Source organism: Elephantulus edwardii, unplaced genomic scaffold (assembly GCF_000299155.1).
Source record: "Elephantulus edwardii isolate Elephantulus edwardi_28Jun2011 unplaced genomic scaffold, EleEdw1.0 scaffold00055, whole genome shotgun sequence".
NCBI lineage: Eukaryota > Metazoa > Chordata > Mammalia > Macroscelidea > Macroscelididae > Elephantulus > Elephantulus edwardii.
In genome coordinates, this window is record NW_006399805.1 from 7,630,827 (window position 1) to 7,652,341 (window position 21,515).

The 21,515-nt window shown below is 45.0% G+C and overlaps 1 protein-coding gene across 1 annotated transcript in view; it reads right to left on the bottom strand.

Moving 5' to 3' along the window:
- PTN (pleiotrophin) overlaps positions 1 to 16,110 on the bottom strand; it is a 27,350-nt gene extending 11,240 nt beyond the window's left edge. The window contains exons 1-3 of the mRNA XM_006887209.1: positions 15,996 to 16,110; positions 14,382 to 14,555; positions 10,778 to 10,939 (exon numbers count right to left, since the gene is read on the bottom strand). Of these exons, the coding sequence (XP_006887271.1) occupies positions 10,778 to 10,939; positions 14,382 to 14,555; positions 15,996 to 16,110 (451 nt within the window). The remainder of the gene's footprint in view (positions 1 to 10,777; positions 10,940 to 14,381; positions 14,556 to 15,995) is intronic.
- Between the last annotated feature and the right edge of the window lie 5,405 nt (positions 16,111 to 21,515).

Genomic DNA, 21,515 nt, shown 5'->3' on the forward strand with positions numbered 1-21,515 from the left:
GCTTTTCACAGGCTGGGCAGTGGAGCATGCTGGGAATGTGTGTGTCTGGGGTCACCAGGGCTTTTCACAGGCTGGGCAGTGGAGCATGCTGGGAAGTTGTGTGCCTGAGGTCACCAGGGCTATCTCAGACTGGACAGTGGGGCTCCAGGAACACCTCTCCTGCCTCCTGCCCTCTGAGCTATGACGAGCTTTTCTACAAAAATGACTTGCACCCACAGAAAGAAAAAAAAAATCTTGATTCTCTTTTTTCACCATCTCTGTGCTCTGAGTAATGGCCAGTCAGCTTCATCTCCAGGAGATCCGACAGCCTTTGCTCAGGTGGGGCCAGTTAGGGTTGCTAAGAGTGTATGTGTAGAGTCTCCAGTGCACTCTGTTGCCAGGTCACCTGTGACTGTGTCCCTGAAAACCACCTGAGTTAACACTATGAACCTCCCTGTGGAGAGGCTCCCATTAGGGAGAACAGACAACCTGGACGCCTCCCAGTGTCCAGTCTTAGAGGCTGCTGAGCACTAGGGAGTGTAGCACGTTGTTTCCAGCTCCCATGGCCTATGCTGTCCTACCATTGAGTTGGAAGTGACCCATAGCTGACCCTCCAGTGGGCTTTCAGAGACAGCAAATTACATGGGAAGTGACTGTCCATCTTTCCTCCACTGAGCAGCTGGTAGATTTGAACTATGTACCTTAGAGTTGGCAACACAACTACCATTTAGCCACCAGAGGTCCCACCTGGGGCACTTCGTCCCTTCAAACTGACCAAGAAGCTCCTTCATGGGAGGAGGTGAACCACCACTGTACTTACACCATCGTAAGTGACCTCAAATATGCTCATGTTAATCTTTTAGGTTATGACTGAAATATACAACATTTTAAACTTTCTTTGTAAATACTCAAAGAGATCCCTCAGGGAAAACAGAGTTTGGAAAGCCCTCGGTTAGCAGAAAATAAATCTGGATATTAGTGCTTCAAATCCAAGTCTGACCATGGACTGGCCCCTAGGCAAGCAGCAACCACGATATTCTCCTGTGTGAAATGTGAAAAACACACCTTCGGACTACTGTTCAGATTTAGGGAAGCCAGCTTCTTACGGGCTGTGGGCAGCGCGTGTCACACAGGAAGGACTCAACAGCAGGAATTATTTTTACAATGCTTGGAAGGTGCTGATGACAAAAGCTCCAGTTTAAAACTGGAAGCAGACAGTCTCAATGCAGGAGTTAGAAGGGAGAAACGTAAGGGCCTGTTTGAGGAAGAGAGGGTCCCTCAACTCAGTCACTGATCAGTCAGGCCTTGGTTTATTACACAACCCCTCCTAACACTAACGCCTGTGGGGCGTGTGCAGAGCTAACGACCCTGCAATGAGGAATGTACCCAGGGAGACAGAGACAGACACACAGTGTTAAATAAACCATGCAAATATTGGCAGACTCTGTGTCTGCAATGAGGAAGACAATAAAGCGCTTAAATGTCTATTCCTGATGAGTATGTCCCGCTTCTACTGGGATTCCTTATTAAAACTAGTGCAGCCTCGTGGGCCAGACCAGGGCGATTTACCTCGACTTGGTGACTGGAGTAGAGGGGGGAGGTGTGTCAGAGATGACGAAATTGGTGCAGGATAGACTAGGGTGCAGAGCTGTGGTACAAAGGGTCGCTATGAGTCAGAGTAGACTCAACAACACGAAACAACAGAGATATCTAAGGATTTATCCCTCTGCTTATACTATAGCATTATAATATAGACTATATTATATAACGCTCTATATTATAGCATCATAATACAGACTGAGGAGGACCTGATGTGCCTGCTGCAGAGTGTCAAGGACTGCAACCTACAATATGGATTGAGGCTCAATGTCAAGAAGACAAAGATTCTCACCACTGGACCAATTGGCAGCATCAGGATGGATGGTGAAGAGATTGAGATTGTACACAGCTTTAGTTTGCTTGGCTCCATAGTCAACAGTCTTGGCACCAGCAGCCAGGAAATTAAAAGGCGTATTGCCATGGGAAAGTCTGCTGTTAGGGACCTCTTCAAAGTGCTGAAGAGCAGTGGTGTCTCTCTGGAGACTAAGGTGCGTCTGATACAGGCCATGGTCTTCGCAATCACCTGTTATGCATCAGAGAGTTGGACAATGACCAAGGAGGATAGAAGGAGAACTGATGCCTTTGAGCTGTGGTGCTGGAGAAGAGTATTGAGAATACCATGGACTGCTAGGAAAACAAACAGATTTGTCCTGGAGAGGGTTAAACCAGGTGGCTCCTTGGAGGCAAGGATTCTGAGGCTCCGTCTAACTTACTCTGGACATGTAGTGAGGAGAGACCGGTCCTTAGAGAGGGGCATCATGCTTGGGAGGGTGGAGGGACGGCGCAGGAGAGGAAGGCCCTCTATGAGGTGGATTGATTCAGTGACTGGGATAATTGGGATGGGAGTGTCAGAGACAGTGCGATTGGCACAGGACAGAGCGGAGTTTAGGGCTGTTGTACATAGGGTCGCTATGAGTCACAGGTGACTCGACGGCACATAACAACAACAACAACAACACATTATATATTATATAATGCTATATGCTAGATCATCCTGGAGAGAGTTAAACCAGGCTACTCCTTGGAGGCAAAGATTCTGGGGCTTCGTCTGACATACTTTGGACATGTTGTAAGGAGAGACAGGTCCTTGGAGAGGGACATCATGCTGGGCAGAGTAGAGGGACAGCGCAGGAGGGGAAGACCCTCTATGAGGTGGACTGATTCAGTGACTGGGGTAATCAGGATGGGTGTGTCAGAGGCAATGCGATTGGCACAGGATAGAGCAGGGTTTAGGGCTGTTGTACACAGGGTCGCTATGAGTCGCAAACGACTTGACGGCACATAACAACAACAACAAATATGCTAGAGCATTATAATACATATTATTACTATACCACCAATGCAGAGGTCACTCATTTATCTCTGGAGAAGGGTACAGAGTTTCTATCGCACTGGATCCAAGACCCAAACCAAACATGTTCCCTCTCGTATGCATGGGAAAGCTGGACAAGGAATAAGGAGAAGTGAAGGAGTAATGAGTCATCTGCATAGTGGCCTCGGTGATGAGCAGGGACTATGTCATGGTCTGCTAGAAGAACGGCTCAATCTGCCTTGGAAAAGGTACAGCAGGCACAGCAGCCTAAGTCGTATGATGAGACTCCGTTCTGTACTTTGAACACATTATCTGGAAGGGCCAGTTCCTAGAGAAAGGCATCACGCTAGGTAGAAGGTCAGCCTGAGGAAGTCCCTCGAAGAGATGGGCTGACATAGAGACTCCAGGAAAGGACTGAAACCTGGCACCATCTGGGCGGATGGTGCAGCGCTGGTGAACATTCTCTTTATGGTTGTACATCAGGTCTAAGAGTCAGGAGCACCTAACAGCAGCAACAGCAGGCCTCCTACAGAGCTCCTATCCAAAGCCTGTTCTCTGAATGAACAAGCTAGTCCACGGAGTAAATGAAGCTGTTGTGGGTTGAGAGAACTACAGGAACAGGGAGATTAATATAGAACCATGGCCCATTCAGCCAGGCTCTGGCACTGGGTGAGACTGGACAGAGGGATGGACAGACTGAAGCATGATGAGGCAGTTGTACTGAGATGCTTAAACCAGGTAACGGTAAATATTCGCCGTGATCACTACCGTCATCCTCCTAACTCTCCTCCTTCCACCTGGAATGGCACGAAGGGAGAGACGCACCCCTCCCAGCAAATTCATCTGGAAAGAAGGCAGCAATCTTCAAACACCACCAGTTCTGCAGGAATGTTTACACACAGTGCTGTGTTTTAGCTCTACAACATTTCGATGAAGTGTTCACTGTTCACTCCACAGAAGACAAATCAGAATGTGAACAGCAGAGGTACAGAATCGGGGCCTCTTCCCTCAACGACTGGACAGGCAGGATCTTGTTTTAAATTGTTCTTCAAGGTTAATGTGTTTTATACAAATCGAGAATTTGCAGTTATCCAGTGTCAAGCAAGGTTTTAGATGCCTTTCCCCGCCCCAGGCAGGCACTCATTTTGTGTCTCCATGTCACATTTCTGTCATTCTCACATTATTTCAAACATTTTGGTGACGTTGTTGTACCCTTCACAGACTACAGCCTACTGTCAACCTAGCTTTTAGATGTACTTCTTCTTCTTGGGCCATATTATTTGTACCATTGAGTCAGAACAGACTCATGGCTCACCCTCTAGCAAGTCTTCAGAGGCAGTAAATTGCATGGAAAGAAAATGCCCATATCTCTCCCATGGAGCAGCTGGTGGATTCGAACCATGTGCCTTCGGGTCTGCAGCACAGCTCCTTATGTACTATTGTTGTTGTTGATTGCCTTCGAGTTGAGCATGATTCATAGCGACCCTATGAACAAAAGGCCTGAAGCCCCTCTAAACTATTAATATTTATCAAAGTTCACAGAGTTTCCGGAGGCATGTTATTTAGGAAGTGGATGCCACCCGTGTGGCTCCCTTTACTGTGACAGTCACTTCACTGAGCTAGTCTGGAACCAACTGTGAGGGCCTGTATCACAGGAGAAAAACAAAATAGTGAGGTAGAGCTATTTCCCCAAGCTGACTGAAAAAAGGCATTAAATTCCTGAACCCAGACTGCATAAGAGGGTTCCCCTCTCTCAGGAAGAGGAAAGCTCCCAGGAGGTAGATGTCTCTTTCTGATTAGATGGAACAAGAGCAAACAGCCCACAGAGGGGGCTGCTAGGAGACGGAGCCTGTGATGAGACCTGTCCCCTCATCTCTCTCAACACAGAAGGCTCACAGCTGAGCAAAGGACAGCCCATTCTCACCAGGAGCCTCTGCGACGGGTAGCAGGGCCCAGGAAATGGGAAGAAGCACTGGGGCATTTTTTTTTCATCTTTAAAAAACCCACAAAAGCCTCTATTTAGCAGGGAGCTGAACTAGACTGCTGGGGACAGCGTTCTGCCGACCGCCTGTGCCCGTTTAATAGGCAGCTGCTGGCAGCCGAGACGAGCCATGGACTTGTACTTGAAGAGTTTCTGTTGCTTTTAAACTTCAAAGGGAAATTGTTAGGCCTGAGAGGACAATGCAACTGTTATAAAATGGAAGCAAGGTGGCAAAGGTGTCAGAAATAGCCAGGGAAATAGAAAAAAGAACTGGGGTTACTGGGAGCATCAGGTGGGAGCCGAGAGTGAACTGGGGTACTGGGTTTGCTTCTGGGTGGGGTCTGGTTGATTCTGACTGATGGTGAACCACGTGACAGAGTAGAATTGCACCAACAGAGGCTGTAATCTTTCTAGGTGTCAGTCACTACGGTTTGGGGGTTTGTTGGGTATTTTCGTTTCTTCACCTGCGGGATGGGTTAAGACCAACAGCATTTTGGTTATCAGCTAAGTGCTTGCTTACCCATTGCACCACAAGGGCTCCTTACATACAGGACAGAGGGAAGACTAATATTCATTCTCTGAACCACCAGATCCAAGGACATCTGCTGCATTCCCCCCCCCCACGCGCTCCCTTAAAACCTGACAATGTCCCCTGCGAGGGTGAGACGCACGTCACACTGGCCTACCTGAAACACGAGAGGCCATGTCATACACTTGATTTATAAGCATATTTAGTAACCCACAACTAATAATCCCCACGTGAACAGTCACTCAAGATCCCAGAGCACTCTGAGATCATCACGGAGTCGCACCCTCTCTGCAGCCCCACAGAGCATCGCAGCCTAAGGTGGGGGCTGCCAGCCAAGCTGCCATCGCAGCTCAAGTTCTCTGAAGAAACTCCAAGACGTCCAGCTGTGGTAACTTCACACACACACAGACCAGACTCTCTGTGGGACCATGGTTCTGCCCTGGATGGTCCATGCTGCCACCCCCTCAGCCTTGTTCAGCTTGATTTCACAGTGAGATGAGCCCTGAAAGGAGCCTTGGGGAGCACAGGTGAGAGTCAGCAGCCATCCATTCGTCCTCTGAAGGACCCCCTGACCACCTTGTTCACAGTCCAGCTACCCTACAGGGTTCCTCCAAAATGAAAAGTCAGAACTGACCTGGAAAAGTGCTGTTGTTACACACCAGGGAATCAGAACTGACCCACGGCTGACCATCCTGCAGGTTTAAGCAACACCTCATCACACAGGAGGAGACTGTCCACCTTTCTCCCATGGAGCAGCTGGTGGATTTGAACCACGTACCTTTGGGTTGGCAACACAATTCCTTACCGCTAAGCCATCATATACTTTGGGCATGTGGCCAGGAAGAACCAGTCCTTGGAGAAGGACATTGTGACTGGAAGGGTGGCGGGACAGTGCAGGAGAAGACGACCCTGGGTGAAATGGATCAACACAGTAACTGGTAGTAGGATTAGGGGTGTTAGAATCAGTGAGACTGGCTCAGGATAGGGCCGAGTACATGGGGTTGTTGTAGTCACAGATGACTCGACAGCACTTAACAACAACAACAAGAAGCCACCAGAGCTTCCTAGGGAAAAGTCATCTTTGCTGTTCAATACTTCAACGAGGTCTCTGAGGACAGTTGTGCCCAATGTGATGTGCCATTTCTCAGCTGGGCACTGAACCAAGTGGATTCAAGCAAGTAAAATGACATTCTTGACTGCTTCAATCTTTTTTCCTTTTGTTATGATGTTACTGATTTATCAAGTTGGGAGGAGTTTTGTTCTCTTTGTATTAAGGTGTAGTATCTGGTAAAAGTTGAAGTCTTTGATTTTTATGGCTAAGCCTGTAGTAAATAAGGCTGTATCACCTGAATACTGCAAACTGTTAACATTGCTTGCAATATTAATATTGAATCAGGATTGGAATGTTCTCCAGTCCTGAGGGAAGGACTGGATTACTTGCTCAGTGCACAGTTTTAATATATCTGGTGAAAGGATACAACCTTAACATGCACCATCCTGGATTTCACACTGTGCCACATCCCATGTTCTGATCAAATATCCGTGCTTTTTGGTCAACATACAGGTTGTGAATGAGAGTGAGGAAGGGTCTCAGAACTCCCTTTCTTTGTAAAGTTACCCACAATTTCTCAGGATCTACATAGACCAATACTTTTCCACAGATAAACATTTTTCTGGTATTTTCTGCCTTCAGTCAAGATCTATCTAACAGCAACAATTATATTCTGGCCCCAAGTCCTCTTCTGAACTATATTTTCTGCTTGTATTTCTGGCAGTTCTCTACTGACATATCGCATAATTTTGTAATGTTTATTTCATGTGATATTTAATAATGTCTGCATTCTGTTGAATCATCTTTCTTTGGGCACAACTCTTAATCTCTTCCAGTTGGTCAGTCAAGTAGCTGTCTTCCAAATTCTTGGTACAGAGAATTGACTATTCCAGCATTGCATCTGTTGGATGAAATATTTCAACTGGTATTCCAAAAATTCCTGAAGCCTTGGTTCTCGATAATGCCTTTAACGTCATGGGTTCTTGACTATATGCTACCTCTTGAAATGACTGAATAGAAACAATTTTTTTTGTACAGTGATTTTCTTTCATTTTCCCTTGAAACTTACCAAAACATTCAATATCTTGTCCATGCAATCTTTTAATATGGCAACTTAGCATTGTTTTTTTTCTCCTCCATGTTTCTTTTAGCTTGAAAATGCTAAAGATGTTCTCTTTTGGTGTTCCTATTCCCAGACTTTGCACATTTCATGATAATATTTGACTGTCTTCTAGGGTAGCCTTTTAAAATCATCTGTTCAGCTCTTTTTGTACTCATTTCTTCCACTGGTCTTACTACTCTGCATTCAAGATCAAGTTTCAGAGTCCCTACTGACTGACATTGTTCTTGGCCTTTACAGGTCACCTCACACCTTATTCATGATCCTTAGTCATTAGCGTGCAATTTATCAAACCGATTCTTAAGACGGCCTGTAAATTCCAAGTAGACACAGTTAACCATGACTTTGAGGTAGAAATGAGTAACCTGAGGTAGGAGCTGTACTTGGGCAGATTAGATATTCTGAGAAAGTGGAATTGGCCGGTATTTTTGGAAACCGACAGTAGAGTTTCCAGGGTCTGACTACGGCTGAACACTTGGCAATTTCAACATCAGTCTCTGCTAAGTGGGTCTGCGTGATTAGGCATGTCCTCTGGCTCAGGGGCCTCTGTCTGAATTAGTTCTGTCTATGCAGCACCCAGGTCCAACTGTCCAGCCCTTCCAAAGACTGTGGGCCGCACAGCACCTCTGAATAAACCCTTTTCTTACTTAAATCAGTTAGAATGTCTCACCCCGCGTCTAAAAGTTTTGATAGATTTCAGTCTTTATCTCATTTTCTAGAAAAGTGAAAATCTTAATGATGTACCATCACTCTTCTACTGACTTCGACTCATTATATTATCATCACAATCATGTAAATTCGGAGTACAGTATTCCAGTGATTCTTCCCATAGTGCTTCATTCCAAATATACATTTTCTTCATTTTTAAGTCTATGTAGAAATATTAACGTTCTCTTTCTCCTTCTGGATGTAGAGTAAAGACGTAGATGGCTAAAAGACCTTCTCAGATTAAGTGTTTTACATAGAACACAAGGGGATAAGTTCTTTTTACCTGCGGTCTATGGAGATGTTGCCAAACAGCCTGTCAGAGCGACGGGTAAGTGCTCTGCTGCTAAGTGAGCGGTCGCAGCCAGAACCCTCTCAGTTGTTCCGTAAGAGACAAAAAATGGTCATTTGCTTCCTTAGCAACGATTGTTGTTGCTGTTGATTGCCTTCGAATTGAGTACAACTCATAGCAGCCCTATGAACAAAAGGCCTGAAGCCCCTCTATAACTATCAACATTCATCAAAGTTCACAGATTTTCAAGAGGCAGGTTGTTTAGGAAGTGGAGGCCGCTCCTGCTTCTAAACACGCAGTGGAGAAGCTGGACTCGGTCACAGGGGGTCGCTAGAGGTACCAGGACTGACTCAACACCACTCAGTAACACACCAGCCGTGGCTTCCTACCACCATCCCACACGTGGACTGAAGCTAGGATGTAGGCTTCTCAAGATCAGCAGCAATATTTACTGCCAGATCAATATACACATTGTGGATCAATACAGAGCTAAAGGAAGGTCCCCCTCTGTAAGTCAAGAGGCAGTGATGGAATGTGATGGAATTTTAGGCAACTTCTCACCACAACGAGGGAGACATTGAGTAAGTTTCCAGAGCTCAGATACCAACTCTAGGCGCACACTGCCCCCGAGGCACTTCTCTTAACCTAAATTAACCTTGTTGTTAGTAATCAAGTCACAAGGCTATGTTTCAGCCTTCCTCAAATTAATAAGCACAACCTTGCCAACATCTTCCTGTTCCATCCTAAAGCTTAAAATATATGCTTTTCACACTGAAAATCATGGGGTTTGTATGTTGGCTTACTGCTACCTCCCTAAACAAAGAGACCAGAAATCAAACGAGTCCCTTAAAGGAATCTAGACAAATGCAAAACAGAGTCTGGGCACATGTCTGATGAGAGGGAGGGCAGCAGGAAGCGATGGACTTTCTGGTGAGGAGATCCACAACTGGGAATTCGAAACAATCAAACCAGGTATGAATCAGAGCGACCCTGTGAACTATGGATCTAAACTCTGCCCTACGCTGTGCCACCCTCACCATCTCTGATACACGTGAGCCCACTGCAAGAATTTCAGTAGGGGGATTACTTTCTCCAAGACCACAACAGACTATATGTATTTGTCATTTAAAAGTCTCACGTCTTTGAAATCTTCTGTCCTAAAGTCATTTCTGACTGAGAGCTGCCTTGCAGGACAGAGAAGAACAGCCGTTTAGGGTTAGAGCACACCAAATCCGCCTTGGGATATATATATATACAGGCAGAACGCTCTTGGAAGCAAGGATGGTGAGGCGATTCCACACCCTTTGGCCATGTTATCAGAAGGGCCCAGTCCCTGAAGAAGGGCTTGTAAAGTAAAGTAAACGCGCTAATCCCTGACCAATGCTGATGGAAGAGCAATCCTACCAAGCTCAACATCCAGGCTCTGAAGGAAATTAGGCCTGGGAAAAAGGCACCCATCTGCTTCCCTAGAGATTAACACACAGCCTTTGGGACCTTATGAGGCCGTTCTGTTCTACACTGCAGACTTCCAAGCAGGCAAAATTCAAGGATGCGGCAACAGGTTTATATGGGGATCAAGTTATGCATCAGAGGAAGGAATAATGTAACAGAGTGTACTCAATTTCATGGAATATTATGTCAACAAATAATCTGGAAGAGCCGCAATTATAATGCCTTGCTTCCAGATCCCCATAAATCCGTTTTTGTTTATTAGCATGTGAGTCTCCGAGGCGAGTTTGGAAATAGAACCACCATACAAGTGTGTAAACTGGTCTGTTTGCTAAGCAATTTTATTTGTACCATCTAACTGTACAGAAGACGTCACTTATTAAATCTTTACTTCTTTTAGCTATAATATCATTGTTTATTTCCTGAATCTTTTTCTATAATCAATAATCTATAATCGATTGTTTTAACTGTTGAATTAAGTAGTATTGTTTCAGTGTCATGACCCTCTCTCTAACAGTATCTTCACTATGTCCACCATCTCAACATGTATGGTCCAGTGCACTCATGACCTGTCATGTGAGCTCATATCTACTTGAGGAAAAACCTTGGGTGATGCTCAATTACGTGGCTCCTGCAATCCCCGTCTTAAGTGAACTCACTAAAGAGTCCCTTCTGGAAGATCTGGGTTTCTGAGGAAACTGCCTGGATCAATGCTCCACGTGCATGAAGGCTGTGCGTGGACCGAGTGGCAGGGACGTACCTGGGGGTTTGGACTTGGTCATCTTCCCACAGGGCTTGGAGATGGTGACGGTCTTCTGGCAGTCGGCGTTGTGCAGGGCTCGCTTCAGGCTGCCAGTTCGGGTCTTCAGGGCAGTGTTCAGGTCACATTCTCCCCACGCTTGGAACTGGTATTTGCACTCCGCTATGGACACGGGAGGGAAGAACAGGCATCTCCAGTGAGAGGTTGCACTGGAGCCATAAGACCCAAGACGTGTTGTTTTCATCAATGTTTTATTTCAATAACATTTGTAGATTCACACGAAGTACTAAGAAACCCTGCAGAGGTCCTGCATAGCAAGCATCCTGTGTACCACCACCATTATACAGTGGAAAGCCAATACCAGGAAACAGATGTGGATGCAATCCCCTCAACAAATACAGATTTTATTGGTTTTTATATGTACTCATTTGTGCGCCCTTATCTCCATAAAAATTATATGCATAGTAGAAGGGTTTCCAAACCATACAACCTCCTCGTGCATTGCTTTTTCCGTGGGACCTCGGCATGCTGAATGTGGGGCAGATTGTTTCCCTGGGTTCACTATATATAAAAATACGGTATCAAGGGGAGCTCTGGTGGCCTAGTGGCAAGAAGCTGCAACTACAATCCCAGAGGTGCACGGTTCGAATCCACCAGATGCTCTGCCGGGGAAGGAGGGGGCAATCTCCTCCTGTACCAGTCAGATCTGATTTGACGGTACACGCACACAAAAATAATAAAATAAAATAAAATAAAATAAAATAAAATAAAATAAAAATACGGTATCAATTCTCTGAAATATTACATGTAAGACCACTGCCATCACAAAGGGCCCCCTGCTTCTGTCTACAGCCACAGCCTCTTCTCTACTGGCTGTGTCATGAACAACGAGTCTATCCTTCTCAGTCCTGTAAGGGTTAGAGAGTCAACCAAGTGACACGATGCAGCATTCCGAGGCAGCACGATGTGGCTGAGAAAGGAAAAAGGGTCTTCAGGTTATCCCAACTTTTGGTATCCCCCAATCTGTTCTCCAAGGCTATCATTTTTGTTATTTATATTGTCATATTATTATATATGTGCTCAGGCTGTTCATTCATAGGGTCGCTATGAGTCGTCTACGACTCAACAGCATCAAACAACAACAACAACATTATTATATATAGTTCTATTATCATGTCTATTGTTCTATGATATATAATTATTATATACATTGTTATATATTATATTATACTGTATTGCAATATATCTATTCTATTCTATATTATTACACTGTATTGCACGGTATTGCATGCCATCCCATCCCATCCCATCCCATCCCATTCTAATTAAGGGACACTCTGTACCCTTTGGGATCAGCATTCGCATCAGCAGGATTCCCTGCAGTCCACCCAAGCTGCCACGTGATGGCCCCAGTCTGCACCTTCCGACTGCTCAGTGGAACTCCAGGGACCACTGTTAAAGGGCACTTGGGTCCTTTCCAGTTTATGGCTATTACACGCAAAGCTGCTCTTCACATCCACGTTCATGTTTACGGTAAACATACGTCTCACTACTCTGGGATAAATATTCTAGAGCATGAGAGCTCGCCGGCTGTTCTGTACATGCTCAGCTGTACAAGAAACTTCCAGGCTCTTTCTCAGAGAGGCTGTTCTATTTTACAAGCAGCTCTGGGTGAACAATGGTTAAGTGCTCAGTTGCTACCAAAGGTCGGTGGTTCGAACTCCCCAGCCACTCCACAGGAGACAGAGGTCCTGGTGGGCTTTCCTAAGATTACAGCCTTGGAAACCTCGTTCGGCAGCTCGGCTCCACCCTACATGGCTGTCAGAAGTCTGAACCAACTCCGTGTCAATGGGTCTGAGTTTCTGGGGGTTTTTGATTTGTTATTTATCAATGTTCACATGAGCAATCTCGGAGTGACCTAGCTTCTGTTCACCGTGGCTTTTTCTGGTCCTAGTCCTTTTAATGCCATTCTGATAGACTGTAGGGTGACATGACATTGTGGCTTAAATCTCCTTCTCAATATCAAGAAATGCAAATGTTCTCATAACTAGGCCAATAAACAACATCATGATAAACGGAGATTGAAGCTGTCAAGGATTTCCTTTTATCTGAATCTATGGTCAACAGTTATGAGAGGAATCATCAAAAAAGAAAACTATTCCAACAGGCAGACCTGCTGTCAAACAAGGGACTCGCTAAAATGCTACAGATACTACTTTAAACACTAAGGCGTGCCTGATACAAGTCAGGGGATTTTTAGTGGCTTCATAAGCACGGGAAAGTTGAACAATGAATAAGGACAATCTCAGAAGAATGAACGGATTTGAAATCTATTTTGGAAGATATGCAGCCAGAATCCTCCTTAGAAGCAATGAGTTCTACCGAAGGTTTGTGGCACCCGAGCATCCAGGCAGTCTAGTCCAACTGTTTACGCACACTTCATGCCTCGGGTGTCATTGTGAGATTCCTCACTGGATTTCAAGCTTTTTCATCATGCTATTGGAAGCAGGAGTGGCATCCACTTCCTAAACAACATGCCTCCGGAAACTCTATGAACTTTGATAAATGTCGATAGTTGTAGAGGGGCTTCAGGCCTTTTGTTCATAGGGTCGCTATGAGTTGTGCTCGACTCAAAGGCTATCATGCTGCTAGAAGGTGCTATCCTTGGAGAGGGACATGATGCTGGGAAGGGTGGAGGGTCGGTGAAGGAGAGGAAGACCCTCAGCCAGGTGGACTGACAAGGTGACTGCTGCAGTGGGCTCTAGTGTGTCAGGAAGTGTGAGGATGGAGCAGGTCAGGACTGGGTTCCGATCTTTTGTTCACAGGGTCGCTATGAGTCGTACTACAACAACAACAACAACAACAACACTGCACAAGTAGTGAACTACAATATAGTGTAAATACAGCCTTTCTAGTCATCAGGAGAAGCAACAATTTGTGTGGCTCACTTGATTGTGATACTCATTTTCTATTACTAGCCTGGAACTGAACCTTCAAAAATCCCAAGGTCTTCCTGGAGGTGATGAGGCCGGAGCAGGCGTGTCTGTCATCAGCAGGAGAAAAGTCTATGACAAGGAGTCACACGCAGCCCTCTACGAGGCAGAGTGGACAGAGAGGAGATGCTAAAAGCAAAGAGGACACGGAAGTCACAGAGAGAGAGGCGCAGTGAAGGGGGAAGGGGCAATGTTAACAAAAGGAAAATGAAGGTAAAAGAGGGGGTGAGGTCACTAAATCCTGATGAACCTCCCGTTCCTACTGGGTAAAGCAGTTCCCAACCAGGAGCCATGTCTCCGGGGACATCTGACAATATTTGAACACATGCTCACTGCAGCACTCAGTGGAGGTCGAGCTGCTAAAAGAAAGTAGTTGCTAGAAAAACTAGGGATGCTACTAAATATCTACAGCACAGGACCGGCCCTCATCAGAAATCAGAATCTATTCCAAACATCAGCAAGTCCAATAGTCACAAATCCCAGGGTCATTTATGTTAGTTTGTATAAACTTATTTTGAACATTAGTCATCAACCTCAAAAGGCATTTCATGGAATAAACAGCAAACAGTCCAGACTGGAGAACTGGGCCAATAAGACAACAGAGGCCATACCTCCAAACTGCTTCTTCCAGTTGCAGGGAATCTTACATCGCTGGGTCTTCATGGTCTGCTTGCACTCGGCTCCAGTCCGGGTGCCCTCCCGGGTGCCCAGTCCACAGTCCCCGCTGGTGGGTACACACACGCTCCACTGCCACTCCCCACAGTCCGACTTCTTCACTTTTTTTTCTAGAAAGAATGATGGGGGAATAATCAGCTGTCAGAAAAGGTAGCAGCTGCTGGGTGCAAACCAGTTCACCTGGGGGCACCTCAGCCATTGGGTCAATGTTTCTCACCTCAAGTCTTCAATGCTTAATCAGCAGGAGGAAACTGACAGTGAGCTGAACCGCTGAATCGATAAAAAGGCAAGAGAAAGAGTCAAACTGAGGAAGGAACTCGAACTGGTACTGATGGAGCTCTGATGACACACCAGGGCCTGTACTAAGTGATTTTCCCATGTCACTTTTTTCATTTTCTTCTTCTTATTATTAATTTTAATGAAAATTTACAGAGACTACACCCCTCCTCTCCAGTTTGTTCTTCTCTTTGAAAAGTAAAAGAAAGATTCTTTCATTGTTATACAATCCCTCCCCGCAAGTCCACTCCACTGTGCAGCCTTTGTTCTGGACTCCTGTCATGACAATAATACCTAAATATAGCCCTTTTAAACAGTTCCCTCCCTCATCTGTTTCTGTGCAGTATACATCATTCATCCCTTCCTTCTCTGTCTTCCCTCAACCCCGATGTCAGTCCCATTTTACAAGAGTGGCATGTGCAGTATTTGTCCTTTTGTGACTGAGATATTTCACTCAGCATAATGTCCTCTAGGGTCACCCATTTTGAATAATATTTCATGAGTTTGCTGTTTTTCAATGCAGCATAGTATGCCATTGTGTGAATATATCAGAGTTTCTCTAGCTATTCATTTGTTGATGGGCACTTGAGAGTTGTTTCCGACCCTTTGCTATTGCAAACAAAGCCACAATAAACATGGGTATGCATATATCTGTTTGGGTGATGGCTATGGTTTTTTTGGAGTATATTCCCAGTAGTGGACCGATCTTTCTACAGAAGATGAGATGGCCAAAAAGAGTCAAGTGTAGACAAGGAGAATATAACCTTCTAAAGGTATAACTTGTGCGATCAGCCTTTACAGTGTTGGTCGACGCTTCCTTCTCCATTCTGTAGATGGCATGCTGTGATAGAAATAGAGTGGCTCGTGACCGTGGCCTCCCAGCTCAATAGGCCACTCACTGAGGGGCTGGAGGCAAGTCTGGGCTTCACTGTCCTGCTGTGTGAATGTGAGATGGAAAAACTTTGCAGGCAACGCAAGCGAAGCTCTGATTTCTTACTGTTCCACGCAACATTCCCCGTGACAGCTGCCAACAAGATCATCATGTTCTTGACAATCAGAGTCTACAGTCCACGATTAGTGGAAGGAGATGAGAGGGATGGTGCTTTAATTAGAACAGGAGAAAGGAGGAAGGATGGAAAGTTAGAGGAGGATGTGGAAAGAGAGAGAGGAAGAAAAGAATGGACAAGGAGCAAATGGAAAGGGAAGATGTGAGTCACTGGGCTAGACGGGCGTCAACCTGCGAGTCTTCTTGCCTTCACAAGCCTCCTGCCTACCTGACTTCTCTTTCTTCCCAGCTTCCACATTGTCCACAGCTGCCAAGATGAAAATCAACGCCAAGAAGGCAGCTGCAAATTTCCGACGCTGCTGCAGGTGCTCTTGGGACTGCATTCTAGAAGTAAACACAGAGACAGAAAAGGAAGCGTCAGTCTAAGTCAGAGAAGCCTCGATGGATTCTGCTTTTTGGTTCCAGAACATTAGATCTCAGGCGGCTCCTCACAGCATTACCTTGGACAGTATTTTCTTTTGTTCTCAGAATAAGGGCTCTTGTGCAATCAACAGTGAATTCACTAACAAAATACAACCGCTCTTCACAGCTATTTGTTACGAAGGTATGAAGAAGAGAAAGAACTTTGGGGACCTGTGTTTGATTACTCCAGCAAGCCCTGCAGAAAGGCTTGGTAATGTCAACCAACTGTGGTAGTCAGCTGTAAAATTCTGGACGCATCCTGAGTTGATCGTGGTGCAGAAGTTCAACAAAGAGATCAGGGCACAACAAATGGACTCTCTACCACAAAAGTAAACACACTGAGAATGACCATCACTGCTGTTTTAAGCTTTTTGATGACCATTATTATCTTTGTTATTATTCACTGACCAACTGAAGACTGAAGCAGAAAATAGGAGTGATAAATACCGAACACACTGTAAACTCACACACCTGGAAATCTCTAAGTTCTCTTATATCATGATCAGTCTTTATCCCAAATGTCGAAGCCCACTGCATCAAGTTGATTTCCAGCCCACAGTTGTCCCAGAGGACAGAGGAGAAAGCCCATCGGGTTTTCCAGGCCATGATCACATGTAAGCAGAGTGCCTCATTTTTCTCTCATAGATCAAGTGGAGGGTTTGAACCAATGATGTTTTTGCTTAACTGAATTCTTTAACTACGGGGCCACCAGGATTCTAAATGGCCTTTGTATTATCTCATAGTATGAATCAAAGTTCCAAAATAACATGAAGACTACCTGAAGAATTTGAAAATGTGTGTTACAATGAGGAGATTATATAGCTCCTTTGACAAAATATGCTTGAGGAAGTCTTGGACTGAGCCCCAAGCCACAGCACACCCCACTGGCTACACCAAGCGACCGGCTGTTGTCACTCACCCAGCAGTTCTGTTTTGATGTGCTCTATTCACGGCAATTTATATTTCATACAAAAGTGACAGTAATGATCTGTGGTCATTAACTTTGAGGATTTTTTCCAGAAGTGGTAATAGATTGGGTTAGATGTTTTTATACTCTCTTGAGTGTGAACAATAAAACCCTTTGAAAAGCCAATTATTTTCTCATATATTGGAGTTTTCAATCATCTGTTCTGCAATTTGGCTTTTCTCATTAAAAACTGACTATAAAATGAGGTCTTTGTTACTGACTTAGTGTCCCTTTCTGTGACACTGGAAATGCTGTCTCCTATCAGAGTTCTGCTCTGTGTTAAAATGTAAGATTCCAAGGGTGTGGACAAAGCATAAACTATTTAGTATCAAATCAATCATTTAGCCCCTCGGATCTTTCACTGAGCAGGGTACCCCACCATCCTTCTCACTTCATCCAACCTAAAAGCAGGGCTCTGAGGCATCACTTGGACTCAGAGTGACCACCCACACTGTCCTCACAAGTTTTCTCAGCAAGAGTCACCAATTCTGAAAATAACTGCACTCAGAACCCAAGTTTTCCCTTCCAGTCCTAAAGTCATGCCCTGCACAACCCTGAGAGTCTTACCAAGCAGCAGCTACTGACCGTGAGGTTTTCTGTAGCTTCCACTGGGCATGAACAGCACTGGCAGTGAGTCTGAAATTCAGATTTACGAGGCTCTCTTTGTTGGGCTCCCCTGACCAGCTTGACCATATTGTATGTGTTCAGCACAGACTCTCATTTATTTAAAGATGATCAGGTATAAAGTGAAAAGCCTGTTTCCCCCCCCCCCCAAAAGGCCTGAGAATGTACCCGCTGTGATACCACATTGCAAGCAGGTCCTTCAACCTTGGATTTTTCTGAGAAGTTAGCTTTTCAATTCAGAATTTTTCCATTGTAATAGCTTCTTCTCCAAATCTGAATTCAACTTTATCTTTACCAATCAGCTATAAGTACCCTGAAGAATTCCGTAGGGTTTGAATTCAAGTACTTTTCAGAACTGGTATCTGTTGCTGCAAAAACACTAAGCCAAGTCTGTGGGCGACCACTGTTGGCCTGGGCTGACTCCTCAGAGTCTTATCAGAGAGAACAGGCAGAGCAGCTCCCCTGAAACTTCTGGAAAAACACAGTCCTGTGGCAGAAAAGTAATGAATTCTGTCTTCCATAAATAACACATCCAGATGATACACTTATTAGCAAAGTGTTTTCATATACCTCTACGGATGCCCACCATTCTGAGGGTTGAGGTGCTAGACTCTAGCATTTATTACTATTTTCCAAAGCTTTGGTGTAAATCTAATTAAGTTCACATAACTTTAAGGGGAAATAAAAAAAAACCCCTCAGGCATGCTAGAATTTTCTAACCATCTAAATTTTCAGTCACATAGAGTCCTACAAACTGACTTCACTGAAGCGTGGTTGAGTGGCTGGAAAGGGACACAGGATTTGGGATGCACGTTGAAGAGTTAGTAGAGTGGAAATGCACTCTCTCTGCTTCTGCTATTAATTCAGAACAATTCAGAATCTTGAGGAAAGGGTCAAGGGTAAACCCTGCACTGAAATGGCCCCAGGAAAATGCACGTACGCCTATGATTACAATGAAGTCATCGGTGCCAAAGATGTGTCAGCAAAGGACAGAGGCAGAGAGTACCGCTCCCCTCTCCTGCCTCTTCTTCCTCACATTCTGGTTTTGAGCTTATACTCTGATAATCTAGATCACTTACGTAAGAAAACAATGAGTACAGATTATTTAAAAGAAGAGATTTAAACAAAGTAGGGAAGGGATAATTAAAATTGCTTAAAAGGTCAAGAGTCCCCAAACAATACTCAGTTTAGCATGCTGGCAGCTGAAAGTTCTAGCAAATACCTGGTAATTAGTTAATGAGCTGAAAGCACACCCCTCACTTGTGACATGTGCACAGTGGTGTGTTTCTTCATCCAAACCCAAGGCTAGTGCTCTCCCCAAACAGCCCAAGGCCGGCTGCTCTCAGCAAGCAAGGAGCCTCAGGAACATTGACCTTCATGAAGAGAACGGGATCCTGGGAGCCTTACTTACTTTTCACTCAGCGGAAGAGGAACAGAAGGGCAGGAGGCTTACAAAGCTGCCTCAATGCTTCTGAATAAGATTCTTACCTCACCTCTTCTTTCCACTGCAATCTTCCCTTAACACTTGTCCACTGTATGTGATTTCACAGTTTAACCACTGAGTTGACTACTACCATCCGTGGGTGCTGGCGTACAGAAGTCATTGCTGAGCTATCTCCATCGCTCAGCTAATGCTCACGGAAGAAAGTGAATCACAGAGAAAGACAACACCTTCTGAGGGTAGGTCAGGGTTCATTTATTAGCACCCAATCTCTTGTCTAGAGAAGATGGATCAGAAGACCAGGCATCTGCCTTCCCTTTCCCATTTGAACCTGAGCTAGAGTTTTAAACCAATCACACTACAGTATTTTCAATTGTTTCCTCCGCATCTGTAAGTCGGACGATGATGAAGGATGCCAGAATCCATGCCTTTGGAATGTGGTGTTGGTGAAGACGACTGAAAATTCCACGGACTGGCAAAATACAAACAAATCCGAATTGAAGAAAGTGCAACCAGAGTGTTTCTAAGAGGGAGGCAAAGATTGTGAAGCTTCGTCTCATTTACTCTGGGCATATTTTCAGGAGAAACTAGTCCACGGATAGAGGTATGCTGGGAAAGGGGAGAGGGTCAGCAAAAGAGATGAAGACCCTTTACAGGGGGGTGACACAGTGATTACTGCAATGGGCTTGAGCAGGACAGAGAGCATGAGGATGACGCAGGTCAGGGCCAAGTTCAGATCTGTTGTTCACAAGGTCACTGTAAGCTGTGGTCAGCTTGATGTCCCCCAACAACACCAATCAATAACAGCATAGTTTTAAAGCCAGTGATGTCAGGTTTCTTATCAGCTGAATTGTGTCCCTCAGATACACTGGGTTCTTGACGCATGGAGTCACGGTGACGGCGGCAAGCAGCAACAGCACAACCCATCGTATCCGTGAATGTGACCTTGTCAGGAAATAGGGTCTTCGAAGATGTCACCACTTAAGTTAGCATAGGTCATCGTGGTATAGTTTGTGTCCTACACTACAAAAAAGAGCATCCTTATAAAAAAAGAAGGGGTAAAGGAGAAAGATGGCTGAGTGGAGACACATCTACAAGCCAAGGAAAACTAAGACACCTAGGAGCTTCCCCCCAGGAGCTGGAAGGAACATTCTGTAGAGTGGGCAGAGGGTGCGTGGCCCTGAGGAGGACGCTGCCCTGCATTCAGACTCAGCCTCCAGAGATGGGGGGCAGTGCACACCTGCGGTCTAAAGCCACTCGTGTTGTGGTGTGTTGTTAGGATTTCCCTGGGAAACTAACCTGGTGGTACAAAGTGACAGGATCCTCGGCATTCTAACTCAGTGGTGTGCTTGGAAAGACCAACACAGACTCTGGAGGAAGAAACGGGCTCAAATTTGAGCTCTATCCTTTATTTTTGGGGCTGTCTCTGCGGGAAACACCAATCATAACGAGCTGGAGCCACGTTCTGACATTTGTAGAATGGGAATGACTGGACAGCAATTGTTTATACATGATTATACATGCCAGGAGCCTTTCCATGGTAAACAGACATGATGCAGACATGCAGCTAATCCAAGAGATGGGGAAAACCAAACCCCACCACATTCTCGGTTTCTACACAAAGTCACCTCCTCCTACATCTTCATGACTTATTTCAAGGACGTTTGTCTTTAGTGAATTAGCAAGTGCTGCACTTTGATCTAATATCCAAAAGCTGAAAGTGAGAGACGGAGCAATGTGATTTGATTAAGTCCAATTAAAGTATTGTTCTGCCTTAAAGGGGGAGAAAACATCATCCCACCTTTGTAATTCTTAAAAATATTAAAACAAACTCAAGGCCATTTAGGCCCCAACTCCCTATTTTTTTGTTCAAGGGATCACATGTTGAGAGTTCTGGAACTCACTAGAGAGAAAACCAGTAAAAAATTAGGAAAACAGAGCCCCAACTTCTCACTTTGCAACGACAGGCAGTGTGACCAGGTTACAAACGAGTTCTGTTCTCAGGGCTGTGCCAGGTGTAATTTTTAAGTAAGTTGAAGCCATAAGGTTTGATTCTTATTTAATGTTAGTCCAAAGTTTGTCTGAGTATATAGTTTATAATGTAGATTTCTATGCACTAAAAATTTATAAAGAAGTTCACACCCATGTTTATCGCAGCTCTGTTCACAATAGCAAGGAGTTGAAAACAACCCAGGTGCCCATCAACAAACGAATGGATAGAGAAGCTGTGGTATATTCGCACAATGGAATAATATGCTGCATTGAAAAACAAGGAACTCATGAAATATTACTCA